Source organism: Hemitrygon akajei, chromosome 5 (assembly GCF_048418815.1).
Source record: "Hemitrygon akajei chromosome 5, sHemAka1.3, whole genome shotgun sequence".
Taxonomy (NCBI): domain Eukaryota; kingdom Metazoa; phylum Chordata; class Chondrichthyes; order Myliobatiformes; family Dasyatidae; genus Hemitrygon; species Hemitrygon akajei.
Window position 1 is genome coordinate 166,564,400 of NC_133128.1, and position 12,130 is coordinate 166,576,529.

At 42.3% G+C, this 12,130-nt stretch overlaps 1 protein-coding gene across 1 annotated transcript in view; it reads left to right on the top strand.

Moving 5' to 3' along the window:
* Positions 1-4,148: 4,148 nt before the first annotated feature.
* The window catches only part of cwc22 (CWC22 spliceosome associated protein homolog), a 96,409-nt gene continuing 88,427 nt past the window's right edge, over positions 4,149-12,130 (top strand). Inside the window, exon 1 of the mRNA XM_073047093.1 lies at positions 4,149-4,338. Coding sequence (XP_072903194.1) covers positions 4,328-4,338 — 11 coding nt within the window. The 5' untranslated portion in view covers positions 4,149-4,327. The remainder of the gene's footprint in view (positions 4,339-12,130) is intronic.

Consider the following 12,130-nt stretch of genomic DNA (forward strand, 5'->3'; position numbering starts at 1 on the left):
CTCATGTGGATAGGGTGATGAAGAAAGCTTTTGGTATGCTGGCCTTTATAAATCAGAGCATTGAGTATAGGAGTTGGGATGTAATGTTAAAATTGTACAAGGCATTGGTAAGGCCGAATTCGGAGTATTGTGTACAGTTCTGGTCACTGAATTATAGGAAAGATATCAACAAAATAGAGAGAGTACAGAGAAGGTTTACTAGAATGTTACCTGGGTTTCAGCACAGGGTTACAGGGAAAGGTTGAACAGGTTAGGTCTTTATTCTTTGGCGTGTAGAAGGTTGAGAGGGGACTTTATAGAGGTATTTAAAATAATGAGGGGGATAGATAGAGTTGACGTGGATAGGCTTTTTCCATTGAGAGTAGGGGAGATTCAAACAAGAGGACATGAGTTGAGAGTTAGGTGGAAAAAGTTTAAGGGTAACACAAGGGGGAATTTCTTTACTCAGAGAGTGGCAGCTGTGTGGAATGGGCTTCCAGTAGAAGTGCTAGAGGCAGGTTCGTTATTGTCATTTAAAGTAAAATTGGATAGGTATATGGACAGGAAAGGAATGGAGGGTTATGGGCTGAGTGCGGGCCAGTGGGACTAGGTGAGAGTAAGCGTTTGGCACGGGCTAGAAGGGCCGAGATGGCCTGCTTACGTGCTGTAATTGTTATCTGGTTATAACAGTGTTTTGAGACATGCCCAACAGGCCAGGCTCTACTAATGCAGAAAATAAATTGTGTTGATTTGAGAGATAATGACCTAGAGCAGTAACAACCACCCTTGGTACAAAGAGAGAAAGCAAGTTACAAGAAGTTGGGGAATTTGTTATCAGGTCTAGATGGGACCAACTGGGACTGCATTGAAAGTACTGAATTAGCAGGATGTTAGACATTCTCAAAACGACTTGAAGGTGGTTTATAAACACAATTCTTTTTTTTCTTTTGTTCTTTCTTCTGGAGCCAACTATGCAATAGATTGTGCAATAAATAGCTGATGAATTCTTTCCCTATCATCTCTTGGCTCTAGTTGTTGTGACACAGTAGCACAACTAGTAAGTAGAATTATTGTCTCACAGAGCAGAGATACAGATCCAAACCTGACCTTCAGCACTGCCTATGTGGATTTTGTATGTTCTCCATCATTCCTCTTCTTTGTTCCAGTTTTCTCCCATGTGTGGGCTTGTAGGTTAGATTGTCTCTGTAAATTGCTCCTGGTGTGTTGGTGAGTGGTTGAATTTGGGGGGGGGGGAGTGGGAAGGTGATGGAAGTGTAGGGAGAATAAAGCATTAAAATGGGATAAATGTAGAATTTGTGTAAATGGGAGGCTCATGTCAACATGGGCTCGGTGTGCCAAAGGTCCTGTTTCCAAGCCGTATCTATGGCTCTATTTTCTTTAGAAGGAATCACAACTACCACTGTTTTATTTCCAATGTCTGTCAGCTCCACCTGTTGCAGCTCCTAAAATATGGGTCATAAAAAATATCTGAGAACTTCAGACATGCTCCTTTATGATTGAAGCACATAGAGCCCAGAGGGCAGGTCCACACATAAAATAGATCCAGGGAGAAATACAGGAGGAAATCTGCAGATGCTGGAAATTCAAACAACACACACAAAATGCTGGTGGAACACAGCAGGCCAGGCAGCATCTATAAGGAGAAGCGCTGTTGACATTTCGGGCCGAGACCCTTTGTCAGGACTAACTGAAAGGAAAGATAGTAAGAGATTTGAAAGTAGGAGGGGGAGGGGGAAATGCGAAATGATAGGAGAAGACCGGAGGGGGTGGGATGAAGCTAAGAGCTGGAAAGGTGATTGGCGAAAGTGATACCGAACTGGAGAAGGGAAAGGATCATGGGACGGGAGGCCTCGGGAGAAAGAAAGGGGGAGGGGAGCACCAGAGGGAGATGGAGAACAGGCAGAGTGATGGGCAGAGAGAGAGAGAAAAAAACAAACAATTAAATATGTCAGGGATGGGGTAGGAAGGGGAGGAGGGGCATTAACGGAAGTTAGAGAAGTCAATGTTCATGCCATCAGGTTGGAGGTTACCCAGCCGGTAAATAAGGTGTTGTTCCTCCAACCTGAGTTTGGATTCATTTTGACAGTAGAGGAGGCCATGGATAGACATATCAGAATGGGAATGGGACGTGGAATTAAAATGTGTGGCCATTGGGAGATCCTGCTTTCTCTGGCGGACCGAGCATAGGCGTTCAGCGAAACGGTCTCCCAGTCTGCGTCGGGTCTCACCAATATATAAAAGGCCACACCAGGAGCACCGGACGCAGTATACCACACCAGCCGACTCACAGGTGAAGTGTCGCCTCACCTGGAAGGACTGTCTGGGGGCCTGAATGGTGGTGAGGGAGGAAGTGTAAGGGCAGGTGTAGCCTTTGGTATGCTGGCCTTTATAAATCAGAACATTGAGTATAGGAGTTGGGATGTAATGTTAAAATTGTATGTAAAATTGTACAAGGCATTGGTAAGGCCGAATTTGGAGTATTGTGTACAGTTCTGGTGCCCTTACACTTCCTCCCTCACCACCATTCAGGCCCCCAGACAGTCCTTCCAGGTGAGGCGACACTTCACCTGTGAGTCGGCTGGTGTGGTATACTGCGTCCGGTGCTCCTGGTGTGGCCTTTTATATATTGGTGAGACCCGACGCAGACTGGGAGACCGTTTCGCTGAACGCCTATGCTCGGTCCGCCAGAGAAAGCAGGATCTCCCAATGGTCACACATTTTAATTCCACGTCCCATTCCCATTCTGATATGTCTATCCATGGCCTCCTCTACTGTCAAAATGAATCCAAACTCAGGTTGGAGGAACAACAGCTTATTTACCGGCTGGGTAACCTCCAACCTGATGGCATGAACATTGACTTCTCTAACTTCCGTTAATGCCCCTCCTCCCCTTTCTACCCCATCCCTGACATATTTAATTGTTTGTTTTTTTCTCTCTCTCTCTGCCCATCACTCTGCCTGTTCTCCATCTCCCTCTGGTGCTCCCCTCCCCCTTTCTTTCTCCCGAGGCCTCCCGTCCCATGATCCTTTCCCTTCTCCAGTTCGGTATCACTTTCGCCAATCACCTTTCCAGCTCTTAGCTTCATCCCACCCCCTCCGGTCTTCTATCATTTCACATTTTCCCCTCCCCCTCCTACTTTCAAATCTCTTACTATCTTTCCTTTCGGTTAATCCTGACAAAGGGTCTCGGCCCGAAACGTCGACAGTGCTTCTCCTTATAGATGCTGCCTGGCCTTCTGTGTTCCATCAGCATTTTGTGTGTGTTGTCCATATAGATCATCAATACTTGCTATCCCTGCATTGTATGTGACCTTGACCAAAGATAAGCCGTGAGTCTTTTCCCTTCCCACTTACTGCTATTTCCTTGGTTCTCTTGTGCTTGGGGACAAGCGAAACGGTCCCTAACCGTTAGCTTTATGTTAGCATCCCTAACCCAGGAACCAGGTTAGATACAAGGCAACTCCTCGGTCCAGTAAGATTTAGGTCAATATCCAGCTCAAGATGCAGGTGTCCTGTACCAGTGGGTTAAGGTCTCTCAGGGTGTAGTTGGGGTACTGCACTGGTGTCTCAGCTTTGTTACTGTGCAAGATTCGTAAGATACTATGGTACTAGGCACAAATCTGTGACCATGTAACTCTACAAGATTACAGATCTATCACCCTGTAATTGTACTGCACAGGCTTCTACATGGCACTACTTACAATTTCAAGTTCCTCACCTACCACGGCCTTCCTTCCAGATTTTATTCTTGTTTGTGAAAGGGGTCTGTGAAGTAATGATTATTAAGGGCAAGCCGTAGAAAACGCGTACAGCTGACTGACTTTAGAGAGTGGGAGGTGACTCTCAGAAAGCCAAAGGTAGCCTTAAAGAAAATAGGACGGGGGAAATGTTTCCATCTCTTGAATGGCCCTCGGAAGTGGTTTTGGACGGGGAAAACTCTGTTGAAGCCACTTGCAATTAGAGGGAAGCTGATGTGAAAGCGGGGAATCTGCACTTCGATGCCATTGGCGGCTTGGCGTGAACGCGGAAGTTGCCAGGCGCGGAACGTGAGGTGGCGTTGCCGAATGACGGCGCTTGCTCCCTCGTGCCGGGTCTGAAGGCGGGAGCCGGGGCGCTGCGCTTCACTCCTCCCGCCTGAGGGGGGTGCGCGCTCCGGCTGGGTCGAGCTGCACCGGCGTGCGCGGCGCATCCTCCCTGTGTCTCGCTGCACTGGGACCCCACCATATGGCGAAGTGAAAGTTACGGCTCTAAGGTGGTAAAGTTTCGTTGTTCGGAAGCGCAGCAGCGTGCGGTGCACGAAGCGGGGGCCGCCGCCTTGCTCCCAGAAATGGCCAGGCGGTGAGTTGTCTTCTCTTCCGCCTGCTTTCGGGCGAGCGCAGGCCGCGATGCCTGGAGCTGTCGGTGACTAAGAAGCCGGCCAGGGAGTGCCAGGGCTCGGCAGCGGACGCGGAGGCGCGGCAGGCTGAGGTTGGGGCCCAAGTGTTGCGTATTTGTGCGGTCGGCCGAGCCGGGTCGGACTGACTTGGGCTCGATCGTGTTAAGTTGCCGTCGTTCAGGAGTTGGAGTAAGGTTGGGAGAAAGCAGGATTGCTGGCAGTGTGATGGTGGCGGCGAGTGGGTCCTTCACTACACCCTTAAGATAGGAGCTTGTGTCCTGACATAACTGCTAATTTCAAACTTGGAACTGGGTTTCCAACTCCAGTTTAAAACTCTGTGCCAAATTGCTCTTCACTTGGTGGAAAACAGCTTTTTTTGTCAATTTCTTCTGCGAACTATTTACTGGTTATTACTTGTTTTGTGCTGTATTGTACTTAATTTTAAATATAAATTTTAAAATGTAAACATTTTATTGTACAATGTGAAATGCTATGAATGCGATCAGGTCAACTTTTGGTAAAGCAAAATTATGTTGTATATTTAGTCCTGAATTTGGTAAAATAATTTGTATTTGGCCTCAAACTGTCAAAATTGAGTCCTTTAAGTAGTTTGTAGCAAATATGAATTTGGTGACCTTTGAAATGCAAGTTATTTTATTGGTAAACTAATATCATAAGTTAAATATGACGATACAAGGTGCTGACAGACATACATTTACTTCAGTATACTTATTTAAAATTATTCATATGCATTTATGAACAAAATAGGCTATATCATCTAGATTGGCAGATATGGCCAATGAACAACCAAGCCATTTGGACAGGGCTCCAGACTTGTTTCTGAATTATTTGATCTCATTTGGAAAATAAGTAAAGTCATTTTGTTTCAGCAGTTAGCACTTGGTAAGTGGGAACCATCACAAACATTTGATGAATTAAAAAGAACACATTAATGCAGTTACATAGTCACTTTTGGACTATATTTGACTCTCTCTTTGTGGCTTGGTCAGTTTGTTTGAAAGCACCTGACAAAATAAGAACATGCAGAATAGGGTGAGAGAGGTGTCTGGGCCTGAAATGTCGACTGTACTTTTTTTTTCCTATAGATGCTGCCTGGCCTGCTGAGTTTCTCCAGCATTTTGTGTGTGTTACATGAAGGACAGGAACAGGAGTAGAGTAGTAGCAGCAATTCAGTAAGGTTACAGGGATGTTGTTTTCTATTGAAGGCACCAAATATGTTATTGCTGTCTATCTATACAATGGGAGAAATTTATTATTGGAAGTAGAGCTTATCAAAAAAGCTTAAAGTCAGCAAATGTAATTCAGATCCAATTTTTTTGAAAATGCAGGTCCCCTATTATGTATCAGTGCTTGGAATGTCGCAAAACTTTAACAATCAGCATATAATTTCTTCTGTCGTCATATCTACAACCATTTTGTTTTGCAACTAGGAAATGACCAGATTTGTTTTTTTAATGCAAAATGTTGTTCATGCTTAAATGCCATTGTAATGGTATTATTCTTGTCCTCTGTAGATCATGGTTCCATCCAATTTTTTTCCATGCACTGTGCTGGGCATACAAATGTTCTGAGGAGTATCACTTTTTGTATTGCATTGGACTGATGTTCCCCCTCTAGAGTGTTATCGCAAGGTCATGAGAATTCACCCATTTTCTTGCTCAGTATTTATTCTGGATGAAAGCCTTCTTAGTTGTAGGAACTTCCTGTGTTCAAATTGTCCAGAGACAATTTTCTGCAAACGTCATTTTCATTTTCTGGCGATAAAGAATATTAGAACATGATAATATAAAAATTGTTTTTGCAATTACCTCATGGGGTTTTCCAGTTTCAGATGAAATCCAAGCCACTCACATTTGAGTGTTCTCATTTTGTTCTAAGCATCTTAACTTTAAACTGAAAATGTCAAACCTCTTTAACTTAATTTCAACTTTTCCGTCTCTTCAATTAAAATTATAAATACTTGTGTAAAATGATTTAAGCTTAAATTAGAGTGGAATCCAGTATCATTCAAGACGCAATAAATTCCATGGATAAAGGATGGAGGATAATAAACTGATTTATTATCTCATGATAGTTTACCCCTCATAATTTTTTCTTTATAAGATAGCACCTCATTCTGCATTCTAGTGAATAAAGTAAAACCAATTTGACCGTTCCATATAACTCAGGTTCTCAAGTCCCAGCAACATCCTTGTAAGTTTCTTCTGCGCTCTTTCAAGCTTTTCAACACCTTTCCTGTTTGAATTGCATATAGTACTCCATATTCGCCATCAGCAACATTTTATACAACTTCAACATAACACCCCAACTTCTGTACTCAGTTCTTGATTTATGAAGCCCAATGTGCCAAGAGCTTTCTTCACAACCCTATCTACTTGTAACACTTTTAAGGAACTATAGATCTGTGGAAAATGTACCAGAGTCAGGAATGGTTCCAGAGGAAAATCACAAATCTTACTCCACACTTTGAGAAGGAAAGGAGGCAAAAGAATGGACATGAGAGGGCAGTTAGTTTGACTTCAGTGGTTGGTAAGATGTTGGAGTCCACTATTAAGGATGAGGTTTAGGTAGATTTTGAGGCACATGATAAAAAAAGCCTAAGTGAGTGTGATTTTGAGAAGGTGCCACACGAGGCTGCGTGACAAGATAAGATACTAGCATCGATAGATTGGTTTACTGTCAGGAGACAGAACAGGAATAAAGGGATCCTTTTATGGTTGGCTCGTGGTGTTCCACAGCGGTCAGTATTGGGAACACTTTTCATGTTTTATATCAATGATATTTGGATGATGGAATTGATGGCTTTGTGGTAAAGTTTGTGGATAAGTAGGTGGGAGGCAGGTAGTGTTGAGGAAGTAGTGAGTCTGCAGGAGGACATAGATTAGAAGAATGGGTGAAGAAGTGGCAGATAATTATAGTGTGGTGAGGTTTGATAGAAGGAATAAAGGCATGTACCATTTTTTAAACGGAGAAAATTCAGAAATTAGAGGTGCAAAGGGACTTGATAGTCCTCGTGCAGGATTCCCTAAAGTTAACTTGCAGGTTGAGACATTGGTAAGGAAGGCAAAGCAATGTTAACTTTGATTTCAAGAGGGCTAGAATATAAAAGCAAGCATATAATGCTGATACTTCATAAAGCAATGGTCAGACCTCATTTGGAGTATTGTGAGCAGTTTTATGCTTTTTATCTAAAAAAAAGATGTGTTGACATTGGAGAGAGTCCAGAGGAGGTTCACAAGAATTATCATGAGAATGAAAGGGTTAATATAGTTAACCCTTCAATAGATTCTGGTAAGATGGCAGCATGTACAGTCCCAGCAGCCTCTCTGGGTCCAACCAAAGGTAGAATTGTTTGTTGTTTATGTCTATTTTATTATTGCAAGACACTGCTGCATTTTAAGAACTTGAAACTGCATACCATATTGTTAACTGGACTTGTCGCATACTGTTGTTGGGTGGAGACAGTGCATGGTTCTACAAACAGTGTAAGTGATTGTCTTGGACATTTTTGTTGTAATTGCAAGACCCTGTTGGACATTGGTAATGTAGAATACAGCAAGTCCGGTTCACTGGGCAGCCATGTTGCCTTGGTTGTTCCACAGACTTGGACTTAATGTCACAATGTCACATGTGCAGCCACCCAGGAGAGAGGACACAGGCAGAATGAGAGAGAGCAGTCCTCTGTGGGTGCACCGGAATTTACTGGGTTGGGGGTTCTGCCCTCCAGTATTCCGTCACTGGAAGACAAGCTGGACCAGAACAAAACCCCATGCACCATCTATCTACTGCCCGTGCCACTACAGGCCATTTTTTGTGTGTGTATGTTTTTCTGCTATTGTAGTTATATGTGCTGTTGGTTTGCACTTGGCCTTGGAGCAACGCTGTTTTGTTTGGCTGTATTCATGTATGATTGAATGACAATTGAGCTTGTGTGAGGAGCGTTTGATTGCTCTGGGCCTGTACTCACTGGGATTTAGAAGAATGAGGGATCGCATTGAAGTCTTCTGAACATTAAAAGGCCTAGATAGAGTGGATGTAGAGATATTGTTCCCTACTGTGGGGAAGTCTAGAACCAGAGCGCACAGCATCAGAGTACAAGGACGTCTCTTTAGAACAGAGATGACAAGAAATTTATTTTGCCAGAGTGGCAAATCTTTGGAATTTATTACCACAGACGGCCAAGTCATTGGGTATATTTAAAGCAGAGGTTGATAGGTTCTTGATGAGATTTGGGGGAGAAGGCAGGAGAATGGGGTTAAGGGGGATAATAAATCAGCCATGATGGAACGGCGGAACAGACACAATAGGCTAAATGGCCTAATGCTACTCCTCTGTGTTAAGATCTTATGGGTGTATTGTTAATATCGATGACAAACAACGGACTGAGCACCAATCCTTGCTGCACGCCATTATTCACAGATCTCCAGTCAGAGAGACAGTCATCTCCTACCAACCTGGCTGCTTTTGCTGAGCCAATGTTGAATCCAATTTACTACTACATCCTGAATGAATCTTCTTGACCATCCTCCCACATGGGTCTTTGTCAAAGGCCTCACTAAAGTCTGTATGTACAAAGTCCACTTCCTATCCTCCTTCAGCTTTCATGGTAATTTCTTAAAACTGTATGAGATTGATAAAACACAACCTGCCATGTACAAAGCCGTGTTGTCTATTTCTAATCAGGCCCTGTATGTCCAAATGCTTTTAAATCCCGTCTCAGAATACCTTCCACTACTGATGTTAGGCTCAGGGCTTATTCTTAGAGCCTTTCTTGTACAATGGAACAACAAGAGCTATGGCACCTCACTTGTGGTAAAGGACATTTTAAATATCTCGGCCAGGACCCTGCCATTTCTGCACTAGCCTCCCATAAGGTCTGAGGAGACAACTTGTCTCACACTGGAGATTCATCCACCCTAATTTTGCCTCAAGGCAGCAGGCACCTCCCTTTCTGTAATCTGGATATGGTCAATTACTTCACTGTTGTTTTGCCTCAGTCCTGTAGACTGTGTACATCTCCTGAGCAAATGCAGATGCAAAAAATCCATTTACGATCTCACCCATCTCTTTCAGCTATTAGAATTAATGTTTTATATGGATATAATGATGCAGTAAAAGATGTGGTTAGAGAAAATAATAGGGCTATGTTGTGGTGAAGATTATCCAGATGGGAAAACAAGCATCAGGGAATTGGGACTTGAAAGCACTGAGATATGTTGAGTGTTGGAGTATTGGTGAGGGACCTAGTGAGGTCAATGCAGATAGTGTGTTGGGCTGAGGGGGGTGGTGGGTGTTCTGATTTAATTAGTTATCTCATTTTGGGGAGGGGTGTCCAGAAGGATTTGCGGAACCAAACTTTCCACACTAAGAATTCTTTAGGTTATGTACTCAACTCTGAGCTGTGATAACTATTGAGCACATTAAGGGTGCTTACAGCATCATATTGAAATAGCAAGATGATGTGGATATCTTGTTGAAGTTGCTCGCAGTGCAGTGTTGGAAAAACCCTTAAAAATAAAACCCTTATAAAAATTCTAACATGACCAAAATCCATCAAATTGCATTCCAGACTGATCTAGGGTATTTTTTTTTCATTTGACCTGGAATCAGGCAGAAGGTTATTTAGGTAGGCTTCATCTGTTTGGATTAAACACTTGGAATTTTGATTGAGGTTGGAGATAGCGAAGGCACTGGATTTAGAGAGGCTTTTTTTTTTACAGCTTCAGAACTAGGGGTTACCGATTAAAAATGTGGGCGTCAACCATTTTAAGACAGGTATTTTTACTCTCTGAAAACCCAGCTTTTTATATTAAAAAAATGGATAGTGGAAATAGAACCTTTGAATATTTTCAATGCTGAGGTGAGCATAGGTAGTGAGTGGTTACCATGGGTAGCTGGGAATGCAGAATTATGCTCAAAATGAGATGAGCTGTGGTCTTATTAAATTGCAGAGCAGGTTTGAGGAACCAAGTGGCCTATTACTCCTAATTCATACATGACAAAGCTGAAGGGAATGGTACTATTACGCAAATCTCTTCAGAGACTGAACCTGAAAACCTTTATTCAGTTTATCATAAGATATAGGAGCAGAATTGGGCCATTTGGCCCATCACATAATTAGGGGCATAAATAAAATCATTATCTTTTAATTGCTCCTGCACTGCCCACTTTATCTTTACCAACCAAGGCTCTTTTGCTCATCCTCTCAGTTTTTGTCTTTCCTTGAGATATGAGATTACTATTGACCTAAGGTTTATCTCTTTTAGAAGACCCTGGGTTAGGTTGAGTTGTTAAACTGGGACTCTGGCTGCCCTCTTAGATAAGTGCACAAGATACCATTACAGCATTTCAATGAAGAGCAGGACAATTATCCGTAGAGTCCTGGGCAAATTTCTCCCTCAATTTTCATCAGTAAAATAGATTATCTGGTCAATATTAGGTTGCTTATTTTTTTTAGGTTGCTGTGTGTAAATTAACTGCCACTTTACCCTGAGCTTAGAGTAGTTGACTCTGTATTTCACTATCAGTGGAGTATTTTGAAGTCTTGATTGGGACGTGAAAGGATATATATAAATAATGTAATATCCATATTCAAAAACTAGTTTTTCTTTTAGGTGACTATTATCAAATTTTGTTAGAGAAATTTTAAAGCACTTGGGGTATTCTGCTTTGTTAAGGTTTTAGTGACTACAAATTATCACTGTTGTATTGTGTCAAGCATATGTGCTGAAATTATGCAATGTGTTAGAGCTTTTAATGGCATTGTTAGTGAATAAAACCTTCAAGGTATATAAATTTTGGGAGTTCCTTGACAGTACTTGAAATTAATGTTTATAAACAAGTGTTCTTGGCATTTGTATTAGTGTTCCAAGTACAAACAAGCCTTTCATTCTAGCAGGTTTATACTGATGGTGCTCCTTTAAGCTACTTAATTTAACTCCATTTGTTAGCTCTGTGTTGCATTCTCATTCGTGAATTCATCTGGATTCTCTTTAAATGCATCTACTAAAATCTGGAATGAGTTCTATCTTCTAAACACTGAGCATTATCAGGATCAGGTTTATTATCACCTCTGTATGTTGGGAAATTGTTTTGCAGCAGTGAAATGCAATACATAGAAAATTATTTTCAGTTTCAATAAGAAACAAAACAAAATTCTGCAAACAGAGAGCAAATTAAATAACGTATGTAGACTTCCCAGAAATCTGATGGAAGAGAGTTAGAAGCTGCTCCTAAAACATTGAGTGTGTCTTTAGGCTCTTGTACCTCCTTCCTGATGGTCGTGATGAGAAGAGGGCATGTCATGGATGATGAGGGTCCTTAATGATGGATACTGTCTTCTCGAGCAATACCTTTTGAAGATATCCTCCATTGTGCGGAGTCTAGTGCCTATGTTGGAGCTGGCTGGGTTTGCAAATTTCTGCAGCTTTTTCTTATCTTGTGCAGTGGCCTCTCCAGACCAGACAGTGATGCGCCAGTTAGAATGCTCTCCATGGTACATCTGCAGAAATTTGCAACAGTCTTTGATAACATTCAGAATCTCCTCAAACTTTTTATGAAATATAGCCGCTGATGTGCCTTCTTTGTAATTGTATCATCATGTTGGGCCTGGGATTAATCCCATGAGATGTTGATGCCCAGAAACCTGAATCTGCTCACATTTTCTCTGCTGACTTCTCAATGAGGACTGGTGTGTGTTCCCCTTCCTGAACTCCACAATTAGTTCCTTGGTCA